This window comes from Mesoplodon bidens (genome assembly GCF_964165515.1).
Source record: "Mesoplodon bidens genome assembly, chromosome: 9".
NCBI lineage: Eukaryota > Metazoa > Chordata > Mammalia > Artiodactyla > Ziphiidae > Mesoplodon > Mesoplodon bidens.
The window spans coordinates 95044883-95068859 of NC_138166.1; the positions used below are offsets into that span (position 1 = coordinate 95044883).

At 57.1% G+C, this 23977-nt stretch overlaps 2 protein-coding genes across 2 annotated transcripts in view; one reads left to right on the forward strand and one right to left on the reverse strand.

The window, feature by feature from the left end:
- The window catches only part of EPHB6 (EPH receptor B6), a 32581-nt gene extending 22514 nt beyond the window's left edge, over positions 1 to 10067 (forward strand). The window contains exons 2-19 of the mRNA XM_081244871.1: positions 745 to 817; positions 1096 to 1294; positions 1578 to 1642; positions 1904 to 2657; positions 3310 to 3465; positions 3788 to 4126; positions 4221 to 4345; positions 4530 to 4692; positions 4915 to 5029; positions 5269 to 5321; positions 5499 to 5618; positions 5732 to 5979; positions 6226 to 6399; positions 6879 to 7028; positions 7238 to 7443; positions 7567 to 7722; positions 7828 to 8006; positions 9399 to 10067. Of these exons, the coding sequence (XP_081100997.1) occupies positions 1195 to 1294; positions 1578 to 1642; positions 1904 to 2657; positions 3310 to 3465; positions 3788 to 4126; positions 4221 to 4345; positions 4530 to 4692; positions 4915 to 5029; positions 5269 to 5321; positions 5499 to 5618; positions 5732 to 5979; positions 6226 to 6399; positions 6879 to 7028; positions 7238 to 7443; positions 7567 to 7722; positions 7828 to 7936 (3033 nt within the window). The 5' untranslated portion in view covers positions 745 to 817; positions 1096 to 1194 and the 3' untranslated portion in view covers positions 7937 to 8006; positions 9399 to 10067. The remainder of the gene's footprint in view (positions 1 to 744; positions 818 to 1095; positions 1295 to 1577; positions 1643 to 1903; positions 2658 to 3309; positions 3466 to 3787; positions 4127 to 4220; positions 4346 to 4529; positions 4693 to 4914; positions 5030 to 5268; positions 5322 to 5498; positions 5619 to 5731; positions 5980 to 6225; positions 6400 to 6878; positions 7029 to 7237; positions 7444 to 7566; positions 7723 to 7827; positions 8007 to 9398) is intronic.
- On the reverse strand, positions 8817 to 22579 carry TRPV6 (transient receptor potential cation channel subfamily V member 6). Its single transcript, XM_081244872.1, has 15 exons — positions 22437 to 22579; positions 14990 to 15087; positions 14726 to 14848; positions 14211 to 14348; positions 13825 to 13923; positions 13502 to 13677; positions 12857 to 13003; positions 12543 to 12755; positions 12152 to 12238; positions 11974 to 12050; positions 11562 to 11727; positions 11137 to 11203; positions 10532 to 10800; positions 9394 to 9500; positions 8817 to 9100 (listed from the first exon to the last, which is right to left on the reverse strand). The coding sequence occupies exons 1-15, from the start codon at positions 22562 to 22564 to the stop codon at positions 8830 to 8832; spliced, it is 2166 nt and encodes a 721-aa protein (XP_081100998.1). The 5' UTR covers positions 22565 to 22579; the 3' UTR covers positions 8817 to 8829.
- Between the last annotated feature and the right edge of the window lie 1398 nt (positions 22580 to 23977).

Sequence of the window (23977 nt, forward strand, 5' to 3'; positions counted from 1 at the left end):
ATTCCTTCTGAAGGTTGTGCCATAATTTTTTAACCAGCTTCCTATTGCTGAACAGTTACTTTACAGTCTTTTCCCTTACAAGCAATGCTGCAATAAATATTCTTGTTTGAATATCTGTGCAAAAGGATCCAAGTATACAATACCTGAAGGACAGATTCTTAGAAGTGAAGCTGCTAGATAGACATCATCAACTGTCCTAAGAGGATCCACCAACTGGAGCCCGTATGCGCAACGAATGCAAAAGAGCCTATTTCTCATACCTTCCCCACCCAGGCATTGTTAATCTCGTAGAACAAAATGGCATTTCACTGTTGTTTCAACATGCCTCCCTTTCACTGTGAGCAAACTAGGGAGCATCTTTTCATATACATGAGGCATACATTTAGTTTTCCGTAAGCCAGAGGAAAAATGTGCCCCTTGTGGAGAGAGGACCTTGGTTCATAAAATGTAGGTGTGCCAGACCTACATAGCTCTATCCCCTCTCTGTCCCGGCTCCTTTATCAGATGGAATCTTTCCGCCTATGTTCTTCTCTGCGTCTGCTCTCACACCCTCCCTCCCATCATACCCCCCCAGCTCTCCTTCTTCGGTCCCTCTCGCTTCACTGCCTCTCTGAAATGTCTAGGGTATCCGAGTCTGATGGGGGTTGGGAGGTGTTGGGCAGGGGGACCTGTGTGTCCCCAGGGAAGGAGTAGCTTCTAACTCGCCTGCTTTTAATGAGAAGAATCTTCTGATTTTCTATGCAGGGTGGCCATAGGAGGAAGGGAGGAGAGCAAATGAAGAGAAAGAACTTGAATAGCTCCTTCCAGAAGCAAAGGGGTAAGACTGACCCAGAACTACCCGGTTCTCTAAAGGGGAGGGCCACGAGAAACAGATGCTCAGAGATGGGTCACCTGTGGAGTGTAGTGGGTGACCGGGCACATGGTCCTCCAAGATGGTGGACTTGACACAGGTCAGGAGAGAGTCAGCCTCCTGCTGGCCCTCACCCATGCTTGGTGCTGGGGCACTTTGCGAGCTACAGGGGGAGGCCCAGGGCCAACTCTGAAGCAATGCGGTTCCCTCCCACCGGCCTCCTCTGGTCCTTTGTGTCTCCCTAGGAAGCCAGCTTGGCTGCAGACCCCAGTCTTACGAAGCAGCAGCCCCACCTGGGAGCAGGGTGGTGGCCAGAGCAATGGTGGGAGCCCTGAAGACGCCTCATGGCTGCTGAGCGGGCTGCCCCGTCAGGGAGCAGGGTGGCGGGCATGGTGTGTGGCCTGTGGGTCCTGGTGCTGGTGTCCTCAGTTCTGGCTCTGGAAGGTAAGGGGGAGGGGAGACGGGGGAAACCACCCACCTGCCAGGGGAGAGCCAGCACTGATGGGAAGTGGGAAAGATTCAGAAAAGGCAGGAAAGGGTGAAGACGTCTGAAGGGGGAAAGGAAGTAGGAGGGTTTCAGAGAAAGGCTCCCGACAGACAGCTGTGCTCCTTAGTGAATTCAAGGAACCAGGCAGGGCAGTTCTCTTTTTCCTAATGGGCATGGGGTGGGGTGAGACCTGCTGGCTGAAGGCCTGCTAACTGCGTGCCCCTTCTTATCACTGGGCAGAGGTATTGCTGGACACCACTGGAGAGACATCTGAGATTGGCTGGCTCACCTACCCACCAGGTGGGGTGAGTGTCACGCTTTCATTCTGAACCCAGCGCCCCCCCCGCCCCCCCCCGCCCCGCAGCTAGCGTGTTGAATTTGGGGAGGAAACCCTGAGCAGAGATGGATGGGATAAGATGCCTGCCCTCCAGAGGAGCAGGACTTCCGGGTATCCTCAGCTGCTTTGCATGTCATTACTGCTAAGTTTCACCTGGAGGGCTATGCCCCCGCCTCCCTGCACCTTTCCAGCCCGGAGCAGCTAATGCCCTCTGTGGTCCTCCCTGCAGTGGGACGAAGTGAGTGTTTTGGATGACCAGCAACGCCTGACTCGGACCTTCGAGGCATGCCACGTGGCCGTGGCCCCTCCCGGCCCCGGGCAGGACAACTGGCTGCAGACACACTTTGTGGAGCGGCGAGGGGCCCAGAGGGCGCACATCCGGCTGCACTTCTCCGTGCGGGCCTGCTCCAGCCTGGGCGTGGCGGGGGGCACCTGCCGCGAGACCTTCACGCTTTACTACCGCCAGGCCGAGGAGCCCGACCGCTCCGACAGCATCTCCTCCTGGCACCTCAAACGCTGGACCAAGGTGGACACGATCGCGGCGGATGAGAGTTTCCCCGCCTCCTCAGCGTGGGCGGTGGGCCCGCGCGGGGCGGGGCAGCGGGCGGGGCTCCAGCTGAACGTCAAGGAGCGGAGCTTCGGGCCCTTGACCCAGCGCGGCTTCTACGTGGCCTTCCAGGACACCGGGGCCTGCCTGGCCCTCGTGGCGGTCAGGCTCTTCTCCTACGCCTGCCCCTCCGTGCTCCGCGCCTTCGCCACCTTTCCTGAGACGCAGGCCAGTGGGGCCGGGGGGGCCTCCCTGGTGGCGGCCGTGGGCACCTGTGTGGCGCACGCAGAGCCCGAGGAGGATGGAGGAGGGGGCCAGGCAGGAGGCAGCCCTCCCAGGCTGCACTGTAACGGGGAGGGCAAGTGGATGGTAGCCGTTGGGGGCTGCCGCTGCCAGCCCGGGTACGAGTCTGCTCGCGGAGACAAGGCCTGCCAAGGTGAGACCCCGCTCCCTTGCACTTGCCCCCCACCTTTGGGATCCTCTCCTGAACGAGCCCACACTTCATTTTGTCCCCAGAAGGTTAGGAATAAGTTATTTTAGGAAAGGACCCCTGTTTTCTCCAGGTTTATTTCCTAAAGCGCACTCATGTGAAACTTGTAGAACCTTGGAGACTTCCACAGCGATTGCTGGGGGTCCTAGGGCTGCAGGCCTGAGAAGGGATGGAGATGAAAGGACTTGAACTCCTAGGCTGTCTTGGGATGGGGTCCTTTGTCCGCATTTGCCATCTAGCTGGGGGTGGCTCACCCCAGGGCCAGGTGACCAGGAGGCAGGTAGAGGAAGGCCGTGGATACAGCTGTAAAGAATGATCCTGCGGCAGAGGGAGGATGTGCAGTCGAGCCAGGCAGCTACATCCGGTGCTTGCTCTGCTGTAGCCCCTACCACACCTCACTTTTTCCGTCAATGGAAATGTAATTCTGTGCCAGCAAAATGGCAGAAGTAATGTCTGGCTGAGGGAGGGAAAGCGGGGAGAGAGGGGTGACGAGGAGATAGATCTCGGAAGCCTGGGAGGATGGCTGTGTGCAGGTGTGGGGGGCTCAGGAGGGGATGGACGGGGGGGCCTGAGGCCTCTACCCTCCTCTGCCCCTCAGCCTGCCCCAGGGGGTCCTACAAGGCCTTGGCTGGGAATGCCCCCTGCTCACCGTGCCCTGCCCGCAGCCTCGCCCCTGACCCTGCGGCCCCTGCGTGCCCCTGCCTGGAGGGCTTCTACCGGGCCAGCTCCGATCCCCCAGAGGCCCCCTGCACTGGTGAGTCCCCCCTCCACCCCGGCCCCAGGGATGGGCGTGGGATGGGAGTGGAACCAGGAGAGGGGGAGCCTGGAGGGCAACACGGGGCAGCTGGTTTGCATTTGCAGTGACTTCCTTCTCCTGTGTCCTTGCTTTCCTTCCCCGCCTCCTTCCCCCACCTGGCCCGCCTCCTTCCTCTCTCGCCCCACCGCTTTCCCCTGCTTTCTGTCTCCTCCCTCCCGGCCGTTCTCCCTCCCCTACCTCCTTCCTTCCCCAATCACCCCCGCCCCACGACTCCGGCCTTCTTCTCGGCCTTTCCCTGCCGGGCACACGCCCTCCCCAGCGCCCCCGTCGGCCCCTCAGGAGCTGTGGTTTGAGGTGCAGGGCTCTGCGCTCATGCTGCACTGGCGCCTGCCTCAGGAGCTGGGGGGACGCGGGGACCTGCTCTTCAACGTCGTGTGCAAGGAGTGTGGAGCGGGCGGCAAGGGCCCTTGTCGCCGCTGCAGGGATGAGGTGCACTTCGACCCCCGCCAGAGGGGCCTGACTGAGAGCCGCGTGCTCGTTGGCGGGCTCCGGGCACACGTGCCCTACATCTTGGAGGTGCAGGCCGTCAATGGAGTGTCGGAGCTCAGCCCCGACCCCCCCCAGGTTGCAGCCATCAATGTCAGCACCAGCCACGCAGGTGAGCCTTGCCCTCCCCTAAGCTGCCGGTCACCTCCTTAGAACCCTCTCCCGCTCTCCCGCCCCTGGAAACCGCCACTGACCCCCCACGCCAGTTCCCTCTGCAGTCCCGGCTGTGCACCAGGTGAGCCGGGCCTCCAGCAGCATCACCGTGTCCTGGCCGCAGCCCGACCAGACCAACGGGAACATCCTGGACTATCAGCTCCGCTACTACGACCAGGTGGGGATCAGAGGGGCGCCTGGCGGGGATGGTGGGAGCCGGAAGCGCTCCGCAGCGGGGCTGGAGGTGGGGAGACAGGGGAGGCGCCTCGGAGCCCTGCCGCAGGGGCTGTGAGGGGCGTGGGCAGGAGCAGGGGGCGAGGGGCCCTCACAGCTGGCAGGGAGCGAGCGGCTGTCACCCCCAGGCAGAAGACGAATCCCACTCCTTCACCCTGACCAGCGAGACCAACACGGCCACCGTGACCCAGCTGAGCCCCGGCCACATCTATGGCTTCCAGGTGCGGGCACGGACGGCCGCAGGCCACGGCCCGTACGGGGGCAAGGTCTACTTCCAGACGCTGCCTCAAGGTGAGAGGAGGCCTGGACGGGGCGGGGGCGGCCCAAGGCATCATGAGGAGGGGTCCAGGAACCATCCAGGCCTTGAACCTTCACCCCAAAGCCCCCAGGCTGGGAGAGTGGCTGCCCACCAACCTTCGGGTCTGTGGGGGGACGGGGTGTGGGGAGGTGGGTGCTTGCGGGGCGGTGTGTGAGATCTTCCACACCTGTGACTCTGGATGGCTGGTTCTCCAGGTGAGCTGTCCGCCCAGCTTCCCGAGAGACTCTCCTTGGTGGTTGGGTCCATCCTGGGGGCGCTGGCCTTCCTTCTGCTGGCGGCCATCACCGTGCTGGCTCTCGTCTTCCAGAGGTGAGTCTCTCCCCGCCATGGCCTAGCACCACACTCTCCAAAGCACGGTCCCAAGCCCTGATGGCCCCCAGGTTCCCTGCAGAAGCGCCCACGAGTGTCCTCCACCACCACCCAGCCCCCGCCGTTGGGCCCAGCTCCTTCGAGCCACTGATCCCTGGCAGGACCTTGGTCCTCGTGGGCAGACTGGGGAGGAAAATGGGCGAGGGAGTGTGATCGCAGGACTCTGGTTTGTCCCCCAGGAAGCGGCATGAAACTGGCTACATGGAGCAGCTGCAGCAGTACAGCAGCCCAGGTGTGGGTGTGGCTGGGATGGGATGGGATGGGGGCCGGGAGGGCACCAGGCAAGACTGGGCCCCCCCAGGGTTGAGGGCAACTCCTGGGCACCGTCTTCAGCAGTGAGAGAGCATGCCTGGGGTGCGTGGGCCGCCCGCCTGCACACCTCCTCATAACGGACCCCGTGTGCCTGCAGGGCTCGGGGTGAAGTACTACATCGACCCCTCCACCTACGAGGACCCCTGCCAGGCCATCCGAGAATTCGCCCGGGAGGTCGACCCCACATACATGAAGATCGAGGAGGTCATTGGAGCAGGTATGGCAGAGGCAGAGGGAGGGCACGGAAGGGGTCCCAGCAGGGTCCCTCCTAAACAGGGCAGGACACTGAGTCCTTCCTGGAGACCCCCCAGCCTTCGCCTGCTCTCCCAGGCTCCTTCGGGGAGGTGCGCCGGGGCCGCCTGCAGCCCCGGGGACGGCGGGAGCAGGCCGTGGCCATCCAGGCCCTGTGGAGCGGAGGCGCCGAGAGCCTGCAGACGGCCTTTCTAGGCCAGGCCGCAGTGCTGGGCCAGTTTCAGCACCCCAACATCCTGCGGCTGGAGGGCGTGGTCACCAAGAGCCGGCCCCTCATGGTGGTGACGGAGCTCATGGAGCTGGGCCCCCTGGACAGCTTCCTGAGGGTCAGTCAGGCTGGTGGCAAGGTGTGGGGGGCGGCTCGGGCCGGGAAGGTGGGCAGTTCTCAACTGTCCTGGAGCCAGAGCCCCGTCCGTGCCTTCGCTCCCCGCTGCCCCACCTCCAGGGTCTCCGTCCTTCCTTCCCAGGCCGTTCGCTGGTCCCCAGGTCCCTTTGCCTTTTGGTACCAGTGTCTCTGCGTAATGTGCCGAGGTCCCCCACCCCTTGGCTGACCTCTGCTCCCCATCCCTCAGCAGCGGGAGGGCCAGTTCAGCAGCCTGCAGCTGGTGGCCATGCAGCGGGGCGTGGCCGCCGCCATGCACTACCTGTCCAGCTTCGCCTTCGTCCACCGTGCACTCTCTGCCCACAGTGTGCTGGTGAACAGCCACCTAGTGTGCAAAGTGGCTCGTCTTGGCCACAGTCCTCAGGTGAGAGCACAGCCTTGGGGCCCCGCATCCCTCAGGGGGTGCCGGAGGCTGAGCTGGAACTGGGGCGGTGGATGCCTCAGGTGGTGTATCTTAGTGTCTGAAAGGGCAGAGCTCACCTGTGGGATGGAGGGATTTCAGGGACTGAGGACACTGGGCAAGAAAGGGGACGGGGAGGGTGGGAGTCCTAGAACCACCTGCTTCCCTTCCCTAATGCTGACTAGTGTCAGAGCCGCTGGGTTCAACTCGTGAACACGCCGCCCTCAAGCTCTGTGACTTTGCACAAGTTTGTACGTCTTGATGCCTCAGCCTTTGCATCTGCAAAATGGAGATAACGGCATCTATGCTACAGGGTCGTTATGGGATTAAACGAGAGGCTTGATGTGAAACCCTTGACGCACATCTGAGCACGTAGTAGTGGATCAATAACTAGGACCACTGCTCTGATGATTGCTGTTGTTACTTTCAACCCCACCCCTCAGGGCCCAAGTTGTATGCTTCGCTGGGCAGCCCCAGAGGTCATTGCACACGGGAAACATACAACATCCAGTGACGTCTGGAGCTTTGGGATAGTGATGTGGGAAGTGATGAGTTATGGAGAACGGCCCTACTGGGACATGCGTGACCAGGAGGTGAGCTCTTGACCTAGACACTGCCGATTCCCCACCGCTACCCCTCCAGCCCACCAGCCTTCACAGACTCACATATTTCGAAGCCCTCCGTTCGTGGCTCTCATTTTCCATATCTTTTAAGTTCCTTTCCAACCTTATGGTTACCTGACAATACATTCCTTTCCACTAGCAATAGCCTCCAAGCACCATGTGCTTCCTTTAACCCCCAGGTACTAAATGCAATAGAGCAGGAGTTCCGGCTGCCCCCGCCTCCAGGCTGTCCGCCTGGACTACACCTGCTTATGCTGGACACTTGGCAGAAGGATCGTACCCAGCGACCGCACTTTGACCAGCTGGTGGCTGCGTTTGACAAGATGATCCGCAAGCCAGACACTCTGCAGGGATCAGAGCAGTCCGGCGGGAGCCCCAGGGACAGGTCTGGAGCTTGGGGCTAAAGCCCGGGAAAGCCAGGGAGGGATGAGGCAAACCAAAACGAAAACTGAGGCGAAGGGGACTAGGATGAAGAGGGGACCTTGACCTGCCTGCCCCTCCCACTCAGACCTTCTCAGGCCTTTCTGAACCCCGTGGCCCTGGACTTTCCCTCTCTGGACTCCCCCCAGGCCTGGCTCTCGGCCATCGGCCTGCAGTGCTACCAGGACAGCTTCTCCCAGTCTGGTCTCCACACCTTCAGTGACGTGGCTCAGCTCAGCCTGGGGTAAGCAGGGAGAGGTGGGGGATGGGAGCCCAGGCCCCAGGGCAGGGGTCGCACCTGGGATCTTGGAGACACTGGCCCCGATTTAATCCACTCCTTCCCCACCAGAGACCTGCCAACCCTGGGCATCACCCTGGCCGGCCACCAGAAGAAGCTGCTGCACCACATCCAGCTCCTGAAGCAGCACCTGAGGCCGCTGGGCTCCGTGGAGGTCTGAGCCCCGGGCAGAGAGCCGTGAACTGACGATGCCTGTGACCCAGTCCTGGAAGCAGGTCCAAGGAGGACATGTGAGCCCGTCTCCACCTTGGCCTCCGTGAGAGGCGCCCGCCCGCCACACTAAACCCGAGCCTGGGGACGCCTCACTCCCTGGTCCTCTCTGCCCCTCCACCGCCCTCCCCCACATTAAAGGGAAAGAAGGGATTTTGCAAGTTGGAGGCATGGTGAGGCCTCGGTCTGCAGGGAAGGGGCGGGAAGGCCTTGGAGCGGAGAGGCGGGGTCGGGAAGACCACACTGCAGAGAAGGATGCACAAGGAGAGCAGGAAGGACTTTATTGGAAGGTAGGAGGTGGCTCCCCGCCGCCAGGCGGTACCCATCCCCTCATTACACCTTTCCCCAGCCTCCTCCGATGTCTGCAGCTGTGACACCAGGGTGGAGACTGGTGCCCGAGGCAGCAAGCCTTTCTTAAAGTGCTTGGCTCAGACAGTGCAGCCGCCAGGGTGGGTGAAGCTGGGTCCTTATTTGCGCTGGGCCCTGTGTTTACCGTGAGGCGTGGGCCTGCTTCTTGGTTTCCCTTTATTGTGTTCTACCCTCTGGACCTGGCAGATGAGAGGTCTAGGCTTTGGTTTTTTTTTTTTTTTTTTTTTTTTTTTTGCGGTACGCGGGCCTCTCACTGCTCTGGCCTCTCCCGTTGCGGAGCACAGGCTCCGGACGCGCAGGCTCAGCGGCCATGGCTCACGGGCCCAGCCGCTCCGCGGCATGTGGGATCTTCCCGGACCGGGGCATGAACCCGTGTCCCCTGCATCAGCAGGCGGACTCTCAACCACTGCGCCACCAGGGAAGCCCTAGGCTTTGTTTCTTGATGCTGCTGGGCACCAGTGTGGGCGGAGGCACTCAGATCTGGTACTCCCAACCCTCCCCATCCTCCAGAGCCCTGTCCACCATCCTCCTCCGCTCTCTCCTCCGGGTCGCTTCCCGCAGCCTCTCCCAGTTCACGCTGCCGCGGGAAGTACTTCGAGACACCGAGGGGACAGGAAGGGACAGGTGGGTGGCGAAGGGGCCGCCCAGCCACCGTCCTTCCGTGTCATCTTCGGAGCCTGGGTTGCAGAAGGCTTGCGCGTAGCCCCGGACGCGCTGCCGGTTGAGATTCTGTCTGTCTTCCACCCTGGGGGGAAGGAAGAGTTGATGGAGAGGCTGACCTTGTCTCCTGGCCCCGCCCAACCCTACTGCTGGTGCCCTTTTCCCTCATCTGCAGCCCAAGTGGGCACAGGGGTTGCCAGGCCTCGGGAAGCAGCACAGAGCCGAGTCCAGCAGCTCTGGGGATGCTTTCAGGGCCCAGGAACCTAGCAGACCCCCTTCTCCCAGCGAGGCCTGAAGCCTAGGGAGCACACAGGCCTGCACGGGGCCCCTGGGGGCAGGAGGTTGAGCGGAGGGACGCCAGCCCCCGCTGTCACTCACCGCAGGAACCAACGGTCCCCCAGCCCGAACTTGCGCCCGCAGATCCCGGAGCGAGGCCACAGGCAGCGAGGCAGCTTCTTTTCCAGCATCACTGTGGTAGCCACGACCTGAGTGTGGGGCCAGAAGAAGATGAAATCAGAGGCTGGGTGCGGACCAGGAGAGGAGAGGACGCCAGGCAGAGGGACGACAGCTGAGCAACATCTGGGAAACTCATGGTTTCCCAGAGGTGACCACACCCCTGAGGTGGGGATGGCAGCGTCAGCTTTGTCAGCCCTCTTCTGCGGGAGAGAGTGGATGGGCCTTGAGCCCTACAGCACTTCACCCGTGACCTGCCATCCAGGCCAGGCTGGTCCTGTAGCAGGTGGGGAGACCTTGCTCCAAGGAGAACAGGAAGGAGGGGAGAGCAAAGAGAAAGGGTCCGCAGGGCTACAGAATATTTTGACCCTCCAGATGTAAAGGCCACTTAGAAACACAGACATCCTGCAGAGAAATCTCATATCAATACATTCGCATGGAAAAAAATATTTTCATCAGCAAACCCTGTTTAGCCAGCTAAGGGTTTTTTTTAACTCCATTTTCTACACAACACAGTTAGATGCCATCCAATTTGAGGGATTTCCATTTATTTTGCTGGAATTATTTTTGTTGATAAATTATTTTGTATTTTGAAATGATTTGATCCAATTCGTTCTTTTCTCCCCATCACAATTATCTGACGGAAGATAGTTTCTGCTATATAGGGAGTTGGTGTGGCATTACTTTTAACAGGTCCAATTTTTCTGGGTCACATTTGGAAGACTTAAATATTGCCAGAAAGATGTGATACTCCAGCTTTTTTATTCAGTAACAAAATTTACTGAATGCTGTTGTAGCCACTACTAAGCGTCATTTCTTGTTGATTCTAGAAAAGACAGATTTGGCTTTTTGAGAAAACCGTGAGGAATTCTTTTCAGCTATTCCAGTATTGCTCAGTCGTATTGCTAATCCAGTTCTGTACACTTTGCATAATCTTTTGTACTGTGCGCTAACCGTCCAAACCTATGTTGGGGTCAGAATATCCGGCCTCTGAGTTTGGCCCCGTCCTTGGCAGGAAGGGAATGACTTGCACTAACCCTCCCAGCCACCAGGGGGCGCTCACCTGGGCCCTCCAGAGCTCGTCCCGCTCGTGGGCCACGCGCCAGTGAGTGTCCCCCATCATAGCGATGAGGAGGTTGAGCATGAGCAGAGCGGCGATGATGGCGAAGGCAGCGTAGGCGATGCTGTACATGAAGGGCAGGTCCACGTCGTAGTTGGCAGGGCCGTCGATGATGGTGAGGAACAGCTCGAAGGTGCTGAACAGCGCCATGGGGTAATTGTTGAAATGGCCCAGCTCGTTAGGGTCCTCTGTCTGGAAGATGATAAAGAAGGCTGCTCCGCCCCAGGGGGTGAGAGTTATATGTGAATAAACCGCAGCCAGCTCTTTGCTGCCCACTTCAGTGCTGTTTTCCTTCCTCTCCCAACACCACCATCCCAGCCTTGCCTCACTCCGCGCTTTGGGTTCTTTCAGTCCCATCAGGGGCTCACCCTCCTGACCCCAAGAGCCACCGCCCCCTAACGCTCCCGAGGGACAGCCCATCCTTAGATCCTACGGCGGCCTCTTAACCTCTGCCTGCCTTCCCACCTTCCCCCGCGCCAAGTTTATCCAGAGGTATCCTGTGCTATCTAGTTTCCTCCAGCCCAGGGCCCCCATCTCAGACGATGTACCTGAGGCAAAGCCCAGGATGACCACGGCCATCAGCCAGCAGAATCGCATCAGATCGCCAAAAATCATCTAGACGGAGGGGAGGGAAGAGGACAGCGCCACATCAATCCCTGGAGCAAATGCCCCTTCCAGCCTCTAAGAGGTCTAACCCTGAGAAGTCTAACAGCTCCACCCCTCTCGCATAGGGTTGGCAAACTGGCCTGCTGGCCAAATCTACTTGGTCAGTTTCGGTTGGCCCTTGAACAAGAATTTTACATGTTTAAAGGACTGAAAAAAATCTAAAAGGAAGAGAAAAATGGAGAAGAAAATCAAACAGACTATATGTGGCTCTCCAAGCCTGAGACCTCTGTTATCTGACCCTTTACAGAAATGTTTGCAGCCCCTACTCTAGGACCTTTCTCTAGAAAGCTTGGGAGGCGGCACGGACCTTCTGGATCATGACGGTGAAGGGGCCCAGCATCTGGAATCCTCGGGCGAAGTACATGACGTTGCACCAGCCCAGCACCAGGGCGAAGGACATAGGCACCACCTCCCCGTTGGTGTTGGTGAGCCTCATCGCCATGGTCACCAGCACTGTGCAGGCATAGGTGATGCTGGGGGGAGAGCAGGGAGGGGGTGATGAGAGGGAGACTGGGATGATCCTGGGGGTCCAAGAGCAAGGGGGTGATGGAAATGGTGCCCACACACTCAGGTTCAACCTCTGTAAGCTCGATACACAGGGTCACACACACATCAGAGAGGGGCCTCTGGAACTGGCGTTCTCCAGAGGTCAGGGATCCGGGGAGTAAAACTAGAACCTTGGTGAGGAAAGGGATGGGGGTGAGAGGAAGGAGGCTCACAAGAGGACGTGGAAGGGTCCTCCAAGGATGGTCTGTCCAAAGAAGCGAGTGACCCCCACGCGGAAGATGTCTGGAATCTGGAGAGAGGCCAGGAAGACACAAAGGCCCTTGTAGACTGAGGCTCGGGCTGGATCCCCGCGGCAGACAGCCTCACCCCCAGATCCCGACCACACCACACCTCTATGAGCAGAATGATCACAGCTCCAAAGACGGACACCAGCTCCCCCACCAGTCGGAGGTGATCCTCGGGGGTCACATAGGCCTCCTGAGGGGAGAGACATGGTCAGAGGACTCGGGGCTTCCCTGCCTGCCCCTGGGTACAAGTCAGCGTCCCTTGTCTAGGGTCACAAACCAGTCAGGTTCTTTTTAACCTGTTAAGTTTGGCGCCCTCAAACTCTGCTCTTAGAGCATCGGTATGTTTCTGTGTGCATGTATTTTGAATTTGTGCCTGTGTGTTTGAGGCTTGAGCGAGGGAGAAACGTGGGTGGTAAGACGGGAACGTGATTCACGTCTAAGAAAGGGCAGAGAGCTGGATCCTGCCCGAAGTTCTGCTGCTCCTAGGGTGTCACCTGAAGTAGCTTCTGCTGTAGGAGGGTGCTGTCCCGGGGGCTAGTTTGGTTGTTGGTCCTGGGATCGAGGGGGCGGTAGACACAGCACGTGGTAAAGCAGACCATGTACAGCAGGTAGATGGCGGCCAGCATACAGAAGTATGGCCGCCCATATCTCTTCCACTTGAGGTTCACCAGCTCCTTCACTGGCGTCTGGTCCAGGATCTGGCGAGCCTGCAGCAGGACAAGAGGAGAGCAAGCAGCTCGGAGACCCTGACTCCCCTCCCCCGCTGCTCCCTACCCTGAAGACCACACACCGCCCCCATACCCCGTACCTCCCGCTTCTTGGAGGTGACGATAAGCTCCAGCAGGGATTGCTCCTCCCCCGAGGAGTCGATGTCCGTTAGGTCGTAGAGAGTGGAGGTCAGTGGCCCGTACGTCCACTGGATGTGCTTCCGTTTTTGCATCAGGTTTTGGAACATCTGAGGTTGGGGGTGGAGGGCAGGTGCGTGCAGAGAAGCAAGCAAAGGGGACTGTCACAGGGTGCGGCTGGGAAGCCTGCCCAGATCACAGCACCCCTGAAAGGGTGCTCGCTGTTCACTCAAAGACCACAGCCTTGCGGGCAAAAGAACCCATCTTCACGCCAGCCTCCAAGTTCACCCTCTTCCCCCGTAACTCCCTCTAGAGCTTGGAAACGAGGTGAGAGGATGCAGGGCTGCTGCTTGTGGGCTGAAAGGACAAGAGGACGTGGGCATTTCACACCACTCCAGGGTGGGATCTAGACCCTGTAAGTCCCCAACAATTCAGGGGCGAGAAAGTGGGCAAGAAAGAGAGACGGGCTGTGAAAGAAATTCCAATTGAAGCTGAAAACGGGACCTCAGCATCGGGGATAACTGGTGACATCTGTTTCCTCAAAGGGCCAGAAACGTGAGATGAAGGTCAGGAGAAGGACACGGTGGGATTGGGGGAGGGTCCCTCACCGTGGTGTTACCCTCCACTCCAGCCAGCTTGAAGGGGGTGAGGCCCTGGTGATTGGGCACGAGGTCCAGGGACTGCAGGTGGTCCCCGCGCCCATCGTAGGACAGCAGCAGGTTGTACATCTGGCAGGCAAAGGTTTTGTTGGGCTGGAGGACGAGGATGTGCAACACTGTGTTTCCTGGCGGAGGACACGGGCTGTCACGTGGCCACTGGGACTAGAGTCCCTGATGCTCCCCATGACCTCCCCCCGCCACCCCCGGGTGGACCTGAGGGCTGTCCCGGCCCCTCCTCTGCAACCCAGCTCCCCCTCCAGCCCGGCTCTCACCCAGGGAGTCCTGGGCCCGGATGTCAGCGCCGTGCTCGATGAGCAGCCTCACGATCTCCTCGCTGCCCATGCAGGCCGCAAAGGACAGAGGGTGCTCCCCTGGGGATGCAGAGGGACCCGTGGCTTGAGGGTGCAGGCTGGCATGGGCAGTCTCTCCAGGGGACTGCCTCTCCCTCCCCACATCTCAGCTCTGGGCCTGGGGACACTTGTCAGCAGAACCAGAGGCTGGGACGGTGCAGAGCGCCCTGCGCCGGGGGTGGGCTCTGGCCTTCAGCCTTAGGGGGGCGGGGCCCTCCCAGCTTCCCCCGGCATGGAGCCCCCTCAGCCTGCCCTCCCTTTGCTCTTGGCCCCCTCCCCACCCTCCCAGCCCTGGCCCTGGCTCTCACCAAAGTAGAGGAGGTTGTGGGGACCGGGGCGGAAATTGGAGCCTGTAACTCTTGCAGACACGTTGGCCTCGTGGGCAAGCAGGGCTTTCACCAAGTTCACGTTCTGGTTCATGACGGCCACGTGCAGTGCCGTCTGACCTGGACAAGAGAGCTCTCGTCATGGGGTCGGTCACCAGGATCCTGCAGGGGGTCCCTCCCATATCTCCACAGGGTCCTCTGAAGACCAGGGCAGCCTTTCGCGGGGAGGATGGGGTGGGGGTTTGCTGAGCCTGGCGGGGTTCCCAGGGGATCCAGCTGCTGCCTGCCTCTTCCCACTCTAGGCCTTTCCATTTCAGGGGTTGGTGCTCGAATGAGCTGCAGTGAGGACGCTCAGGTAGAAGGGACATGGAGAGGGGGATAAAGAGGAGGGGTGCTCACGTTCCCTCTTGGTTTCCCCAAATGATCCACCGCCAGGACTGCCCTGAAACACTGAGCTGGTCGCTCCTCCCTCCATCCTGAGCCCCTTGGCCTCTCACCCTCATACAGCTCAGAGGTAATGGGCTCGTCGACCAGCTCCGGGGCGGCCTCCATCAGCGCGATGGCGGCCTCCAGGTGGTCATAGAGGGCCGCCACGTGCAGCGCCGTCTCCCCCAGGGCTCCTGACGTTGACAGAGAGAGTCACATGGCTTTGCTGGAGCAGGGGAATGGGGACTGGAGAGATTTGGGGGCCCACAGCGGAAGGTCCTGGGGCTGTACTGGCAGGAGGCTGGTGGAGGGCGAGCTGCGTGCGCAGGGCTTACCTTTCTGGTGGACGTCGCAGGCTTCATATTTGAGCAGCTTGCCGAGAGCCTGGACATCGTTCTCTTTGGCAGCCGTGAGGAGAGGAGACTCCCAGATCCTACAAGGGAGGGGAGCGTGTCCGCTTGGGGAGCAAGGTCCGTCATACCCCCCAGTGGCAACGAATTCCACGGGTCCTCATCCAGAGAGGTGGGGCCGTTGTGGGGGGAAAGCGCTGCCTGGTCTCTCTTTCTCTGACCCGTTAGTTAACCCAAAGCAACTTTTCCCCCTTTTAGCTTGCGTGGGAGAAGGTCAGGAACTGCTTTCCTTGCCCCTGGGTGCCATGACCAGGGTGTGTGTGTGTGATCTGTGCACCTGGGGTATAGAGGGAGGAGTTCCAGTTAAAATACTCATTCACCTCCTGACCTATTGACCTCTGGAGGAACCCTGTTTCAGCTTCACTCAAAGTCTTGAGATTACTCTCCAAGATAAGCTTTGCTTTCATGGACTAAGGGTACAAGGAATTCCTTCCTCATATTTGCGGAGGAGGCTGACATGTAGACGCTGGCAGATTTTCCTCCTGTTGTGTCATGCTCGCCTCTTTAGACCTCGGTAAAGCCCTTTGACTCCGGCACTTTCCTTCCTACAACAGCATAGCTGGGGGTCAATCGAAAAGCAACCGTGGGTCCTTTTTTTCCTTCTGGCCCCTACATCCGATTACAGTCTCTCCCTGCTTCCTATCTGCTTCTCACTTGTTTTAGGCAAAGAATCATCTCCTTTGACTTTCCAGTCTTACATCTACAACGAACCAAAAAACCTTTTGTAGTATCAAAACTTAGCCCAACTAAGACACATGGGGTCCCTTTTATTTAATTTTCTCTCCTGGCCCAGAACCACTTGGTCTTTATACGGGAGTGAATGAAATAACACCATTTATCCATAGATGGCCAGTTATGTGAACAGGAGCTCATACACCAAAGAACCCATAGTAGCAGGAAATCGACTCCACGAGCTGGGGGGTGAGTGGGTGCTCAGGAGAGGAGAGAGCACGACACGTCCGTCCCCCTGAATGCTGTGGCCCCAGCTCCCCGCATCAGGCACGGAGGCAGCCACCTGTCAGTTCAACATCTCTCTCCGTTCAGTCCCTGCCTTCTCATTCCTGTGATGCTCATTCATCCACGTCCTCATTCTCTAGGCCAGGATTAGCAAAATATTCTCTTTCCCTACACCCCTATTTACCCCAATCCATTCTTCTGGATGCTGCCAAGATACTCTCTCTAAAGGGCAAATGCAACCACGGTTCACAAAAGTCTGATGGGTCCTTAAACACCCAGGAGAAGAAACTCAGAAATCCTCTATAGCCTTTGTGCAACTCCTTTTCCATGCTCTCTTCCTCTCTTTGGCCCTCCACCCAGCATTTCAGCCTCACCACCCCAGGGCACACCATCCTCCCCACTCCTGTGCTGTAACTCAACTCTCCTTCCACCAGGACTCTAATCCGCGCCCCCCCCCCACACACACACTGCCGTAATCACTCTCTATTCTGTGCTCGCGATGCCTGGGAATATGCCCAGCGTATGGCAGACACTCATTGCCAGTAGTAGAAGGAGTGAATTGTAGCAATGCCAGAAGGTGGTTTGGCTTTACTGCCCTTCCTTAGTATCTCCATCAGGCCACCCCCTAAGCCAACCTTAGGCAAACGTATAATCTAAGTAAAAAATAGTATGCTTGGTATGCGCACACAGCTGCAAAACAAGTTTGTTACGCCTTCCACCACCCCCACCCCCATCATCCCTACTATCACCACTACCTTTCCCAACAATTTGCCCAAAGCCCCCCTTTATAGATGTTGTAAAGCAAGCAGTATTCCCCAACACACACACACACACACACACACACACACACACACAGGACGTTTTCCACCCTCTCCTCTGGCCTTACTTTCCTTTTTAGCATTTTCACTGTGTTCTGTGATAAGCATCTGTCTCTTCCTCTACACTAGGGGCCCTTGAGGTCAGAGAGCAGCCACTTTCTCATCTTTGTAAACTTTCTCTGCCCCCCTCCAATTAGCTTCTAGTTTTGTGGCCCATTTTGACTGAAGGTTAATGGCAAAGCTAGAAATAAGTCCAAGGGGGCTTCGGACCCAAGTGCAGAGTCTCCTCCCTGCTTCCTAAGACATGAGGGGGGAGGCTAGGCAGTGGAAGCCCCAAAGATGTCCCTCTTGGTCCTGACACATCTCTGATGCCCATAAATGTCTCTCGCAAACCTCCAGTCCATACATGTTCTGTTTCTGGCCTCTGCTGACTGCCCTACTGGCCTGGGAAGAGCAGGGAGGTATTGTTCGAATGGGGCTTGCCAGATTTACCAAGTGAAAACACGAGGATGCTCGGTTAGAGTTGAATTTTAGATACACAGAAAATAAGTTTTTAATATAAGTGTGTCTCATGCAATATGTGGGACACACGTATACTAACAACTTATTTGTTGTTTATCTGAAATTCAAATTCAACTCTGTCTTGTATTTTATCTGGAAACCCCAATCAGGTTTATGGAGACCTAGCCTCCTTTGGGTGGCAAACTCCAGAATCCAGCAAAAACGGAGGGCAGTGTCTGAATGGTTCCCAGGGAAGCAGGCAGAGGCATGACTTCCAATAGCATCACAGGGCCACAAGGGGGCAGCCGAGAAAGCCCTTGCTCGCATTCTTGGCAATAAGGCAGATCCCGCCCCCCTCCAACCACCTGCCTACCCTTGTGCCCCATAAAAAAGGCACAAGGGCAGACACATCCAAAGATTCTTGTGCCTGGGAAATTAGCTTCTTCCAAAGCAACCCAGCACAGACGTTTAGATCTGGAGCAAAATCTACACATCTTCACCAGACACCTCCCTATGGCAGGAAAAAGAGACGATATTGCCAAAATGTCTTCTGATTTTTATGGTTAAATTATACTCCCTCCCTCCCAGGGGAAAGTTCACTTTATTTAGTAGAATCAAGAATGCTTAACATTACTGCCAGCATCTCTTACTTACAGTTGATTTAGAGCAGTGGTCCTTAACCAGCGGTGATCCCCTCCCGCCTCCCAAGGAACTGGGCAATGTCTGGAGACATTTTTGGTTGTCATGACTGCAGGAAGGGGTGCTACTGGCATCTAGCGGGCAGAGGGCAGGGGTGCTGCTAAGATTCTTACACAAGGCAGCCTCCTGTAACAGAGAATTATCTGCCCAACATGTCAAAAGTGCCAAGGTAGAGAAACCCTGACCTTGAGGTATAATTATTCATAATCTTCTTAGGAAAGTATTTTTCACATTAAATAGAGTAAGGAATTCCCTCTGTGTTTTCTTACAAATCCTTAAATACTCAACTAAGAAAAAAAAGGTGAAGCCTTTCAAGCACCCACGGATTAAGTATTTAATAAAAGACTTAATAAAAGAAATTAGAGAGCAGATCTGAAATTATAACGATATGAAAGGTGTTTCTGGAATTTAGAATGTCTTAGTTTGCTTGACAATTATAAAATTGAACGGTATGGTTCAATAATGGACTGGTAGAAATGCCACTACAGGATTTCTGGCATAAAACCTAGCACACTTTCTCTAGAGTAAATACGTCATTGATCTTCCCTCAGGGCTCCCTCTGGGCCCCAAGGATCTGTCACTCACCTTCTCTCCCTGTCCCCTCAGCCCGTCCCCTCTGCCTCCATTCTTGTGGATACGTACACGTCTGTGTGTGCACTCACATGTGGACCTGCACACGTGGGTGCCGTAGGCACGAATGAAGTTTTATATTTGGTTGCTGGGAAACAAGGCAGGATCAAAGAGTGTCTAGAGAAGAATTATCTGAATTTTAGAGCTAGAAAGTCCCTAGAAACCTAGTCTAATCTGTTCATGTAATCGATGGAGAAAGAAGCCTGAAGTCCAGAGGTGATCTGTCCAAACAAGTCAGAGGCAGCGCTGGGACTCCCAACGGCCATTTCTCTGTCCCTATTCTCTGTGTTAATCAGGATCCAAAGACGGGTCAGAGCAGGTATGGGGGGCACGGGAGCCACACGTGTGGGTCCCACTGGTTTCTCCACCAGCCCCTCCCGGAGGAGCGTGCCAGCTGGGCAGGGGAGGGCCACACCATCTAGAAGCCCTGAGTCTGGTTCCCTGGGTAGATCCGGCTCTGATAGGAGGAAGCTCACAACCCCTCTAAGTCCTGCCATCACTGGGACTTGCCTTTCTTTATGTGTGTGTGTTTTTTTTTTTTTTTTTTGGCGGTATGCGGGCCTCTCCCGCTGCGGAGCACAGGCTCCGGCCGCACAGGCTCAGCGGCCATGGCTCACGGGCCCGGCCACTCCGCGGCATGTGGGATCTTCCCGGACTGGGGCACGAACCCATGTCCCCTGCATCGGCAGGACTCTCAACCACTGCGCCACCAGGGAAGCCCCCTTATGTCCTTTTTAATCACAACAGTCCCATGGGTTAAATGTGCTTTTTAGCTTCCAAAGCAGCATCTCACTTACTATCACGTTTGCTCTTTACAGCCCCGTGACACAGGCTGAATCATTCTCTCATTTTTCCGCAAAGGAAACCGAGGCAGCCAAGCCAAATCCTTGCCAGAAGATCAGACAGAGTTTAAGGCAGAATGCTTGGCCGAGAACCTAGCCTCAGGCTCTCACCACTCAATTATGCGGTTCTTCTAGTTTTATGGCTCTTCCCAATTTTTCTGGCGGTGGGGGTGAGGTTGGGGGAGCAGCCGGTGCAGTGACCACAGGTGAAGCAAAGAGCAGCCCTGAGTGGGGAGGAGCCGTGCCCTGGCCCCTTGGGGCGACCTCCCTCCAGCTCAGGTTCTGGGCGATGGGATGAAGAAGCCAAAGCTCGGAAAAGTGGCTAATTCCAGATTTGGCCGCCTTTCTAGTTGCCAGAACCGCATCCTGCATGTGGTAGATGCACGCTCCTTCAGGGAGCGTTCCTGAGGTCGAGTCCTAATGTGCTGCAGGGTCCCAGCACTTACTTTTGACAGACACGCCAGTTCACAGATATTAATACAGGGATCTATCTAAACAGAAAAGAACCCCCAGTGTTCCCTGCCTTTTGCCAACTAGTGGGAGGGTGACCATGCCAGCGAGGGGGTCGGGGGAGGGTCAGGTTAGGCAGACAGACCCTGGCAGCTGCTCAGCACACCCAACACCAACCAAAATCAGAGCCTGCACTGTCCTCCTCAAGGGGCCCATGAGGCTTGTTCACAGCCTTCTGAGAACACTCGCTAAGCTCACTTTTAACCCAAGTCGATACCTACTGGTGTGTTTTGCCCACGAGAACGTGAGCTTCTTGAGAGCATAGAATGTGTCATGTTCATTTCTGCAAACCTAGCGGAGAGTTTTACGCTCGGTGTCTAGTACATTGCGTCTCAGGAAATAAGACGATGCAAAGCTGAGAGAGATGATGCAGAGGAAATGAGAGAAAGTGACGGTTCAACTTGGATCCCAACAATATCCATTTAGGCAGAGGGAGCGGCGACGAAGACCCAAGAAGAGTGTACCAGAGAAAGAGGGATGCTGGGTCCCCCATATTTCTGGAGAGACCTGGATGGCTCCCTTCTTGCTGGACCATGCTCCACCCCCCAAGCCCACCCAGAGCCCCCTCTGCTCACTCTGGGTCTGCCTCATTCCCAGGGGGTGGGGGGATGGTAACAGGCCCTTCTCACCTGGCCATGCTGTCCTCACTCACATGGTCCGCTCACGTGTGTCTAGCTGCCCACAAATCTTCCCTTAAGCTGGTTGATGGCACAGCCTTGGACTCTCCCCTTCCCGGCACTTTCAGGTCCTTCTGGGGAGTATCCACCCAGAGGGGAATCAATATCCCAGGATCCTGGTGTCCGGGAAGAGGGGGGTCAAAAAACTGTGGAATCAAGACGGGGGAGATCAAGAAGCGGGGAGAATCAGGCCTTCCTAGCCCAGGTGACATCAGGCCTTCCTAGCCCAGGCCTGCCAGAGGAAAGCCCACCAGAAGTCCCTAAGGAACAGGGGCAGAAAAGACAAGGAAAGCAGCCGCGGGCTCCGGCCCGCGTCTTTCACTCGGTCTTCGCCACACATAGGCACACAGGGAGCCTCTGCCACCACTTCCAAGCCCCCAGGCCTTTCTGGGCTCCCGCCGGGCTCCCCCAGGCCCCGAGGTCCCGAGAGTGGGAAAGGGATGAATGGAACAAGTGATGGCCCCATCTCTGACAACAATACATCCTGTTGCCTCAAGACGTCATCCGCCAAACATGTGCTCTGCCCCCACTCTCCCAGGCCTGGGGGGAGAGAGGTGGGCAGCTGGTGTGAGAGCTGGGAAGCCAAAACTCAAAAAAGGAGCACATCTCCAACCCTGAATCCTTGAGCAAAAGAAAGGAAACCGCAGGGCCTCCAGATAGCCGCCAGCCTCCCCGACAGGCTCAGGCAGACCCCTGCACTCGGAGGTGGAGAAAGACTCTCAGACACAAACACTTTGGACCTTCCCCTTTGAATAGACATAATATCTGCCTTCTCAGGGGCCCAGGAAAGTCCCAAGAGGAGGACTTCCTTCTAGCCTGCCAGCCCCTGGGTGGGGAGATCACAGAGACTCTGCAGAAGAAACCACACACTGGCATGGCCTCGAGCTTTCTCCCTGCCCTTCCTCTCCAGTTCCCAACTCTAAGCTGCCATGGAGGGCGGGGGGAGCATCAGATGAGTTCAGGGCAGTTTCCAGGGGCTGAAAGCAACAAGTGAGATTTGCTTCAGGCTCAAACTCTAGAGCCTCTCAAATTCCTCAACCTGCATTTGACAGTGAGTTCCAAGCACATCTGGAATTTGGGCCCATTACCCATGCCTCTCTCCCTTAGCAGAGGGTAATAAATTTCAGGGCTGGGTTCCAGCTTTGTTGTCTCCATACCAACCCCCCTCTACCTGCCCCAAGAGTCTGACCCAGAGAAGGGCCTGGGTCAACGGCTGATGCAATAAGTGCACAGGAATGATGATTAGCAAATTTTGTCTTCTTTTGTGGTTACCAGTGCCTGCAGTTCCCTCTCTGCTCCATTCGTTCATTCATTCATTCCCACATGTGTACATATACGTGCTATGTGTTTCTGTCCGAGAGACTGTTCTAGGGGCAGGGGGTAGAGATATAAAGCACCTCCAGGCTGCAGGTCTATGATGCCATAATCCTTCCCGGGCCCAGCAAGGTGCCTGGCCTTCCGGGAAGTACTCACAAGAGGCTTCCCTAATTGATTGGATCTTAAAGATAGCAAACACCTGTGTCACCCATGCCAGCCCCCTCCCCTTCCACCTGGCGTCCTGGGGAGCTGGCCCCACAGACCCGAGACCAAATGCTCCCAAGGAGTCAGGCCTGGAGGAAGTCTGCCCAGACAGAGGTGCCCAAAAGGGCTTGGGGCCGGGGGAAAGGGGAGAAGAGGGACGGGGGTGGGGGGGTGAGGGGCCAGCCTGGGGGTGTAGGAGGATCCCCTTGAGGCTCACCTCTTCTGCTGCAGCAGGTTCTGCTCGTCTCGCCTCTGAGCCCATGACTCCTGTCTCTGGAACCACCTACGGAACTTTCTCCACAGGCAGAGAATGTGCCCCTTCTCCCTGGGCAGCGGCAACCCCATGGAGTGTAGGGCCGGCTCCGTGGGGGGCCTGGGGCCAAGGCCAGACCCCGCCTGGACTCAGCCCTGAGGCCACATCAGCAGCCCCTAGGGCCGGCCCGCCTTCCCCCCTAGAGGTCCCGTCTAGGGCCTCCCAGGTGAACCAGCCGGACACAGAGGCCTCCGAGTTTGTTACACTTGGCCGAGCTGGGACTCCCGCCACTGGGGCTTCTCCTCTGGCAGGAGCTCTCCTGGGAGCAGCAGAAGCCCTGCAGACACTCCCTCACTCCTCCCAAATTACCTGAGATTTAAAGAGACAGGCCAGCAGGTCTGCCTGCTGTGAGGGGTCTGGGTAAACTCCCTCTCCACCTGGGTCACTCCCCCTGCCCCCAGCCAGTACAGAGAGGGGAGGCCTTCTGAGAGAATGGAGAGGTCTCCTTGGACTTTGGGACACCCGGTGACCTTTTATAGATAGGCCTGGACAGGTCAGTCTAGCCTGAGAGACTCGAGTCAGTGAGGGAAGACAGGGGGGAATCAGGCATGGCACTGGGTTTGAGGGGCCCGCGGTCCCCAGTGAACACACCTTCCTCACAGGGTCTTTTGGGCCTCCCGTCCTGGAGACGTAGCTTTGCTTAATCTCTCGCCTGGCCCAGAATAGGGACGTAAATACTGAAAACTCTGACTCCCCTCACCAACTTGTCCTGTAAAGGGCCAGAGAGTAAATAGTCTAGGCCTTGCAGGCTGCATACAGGCATACAGAATCTGACACACATTCCTCTTTGTTTGTTTTTATAGCCCTTAAAAGATGTAAAATCCATTCTGAGCTCACAACTAGGGCAAAAAATGACGCTGTGGGCAGGATGTGGCCTCCTGGACACAGTTCGCGGACCCCTACTCCGGAATTCTAGAGACCGTCCCCAACACGACATATAAGTACCATACAGGACACTCAATTCAATTTGAATTTCAGATAAACAACAAAGAACTTTTTAGTATAAATATGCCCCAAATATTGCAAATGTTTTCTCTGGCAACCTCCAGTGGAGACAGCATTTATTCACCCAGTACTTCCTGCCGGACCCTTAACTAAGTCTTCCCACGTCAACTCACATTGAACCTGTGAGGCAGGTATTATTATCAGCATTTTACCAATGGAAGAAAAAAATTGAAGCTCGTAGTGGTAAAGGAAATCACCCAAGGTCATAGAGCCAATTGTAGCAAAGGCCAGATTCAGCCCACTCCCCTGACGCCCAAACCCCCATCTTTCTGCCCTACCACATTCCCTCATCCCAACTGGCAAAGAGCGTTCCAGAAAGAAGGGACCTGCACAGTCACACTGAAGAGTGATGACGGGAAGCACAGCCCATCCTGGTCCCACAGCACAGGACTCTGATGAGAGCAAGCTGGGAGCCCTAAGATCCCTCTTCCCCCTGGAAA

Coding starts and splice junctions, on each gene's coding strand:
- TRPV6 (XM_081244872.1), bottom strand. CDS start 22,564: ATGGGGTTGCCGCTGCCCAGGGAGAAGGGGCACATTCTCTGCCTGTGG. Junction 13,678..13,824: donor CCGGGCCCAGGACTCCCTGG/GTGAGAGCCGGG, acceptor GTCCTCCGCCAG/GAAACACAGTGTTGCACATC. Junction 10,801..11,136: donor CATCCTGGGCTTTGCCTCAG/GTACATCGTCTG, acceptor GGGGCGGAGCAG/CCTTCTTTATCATCTTCCAG.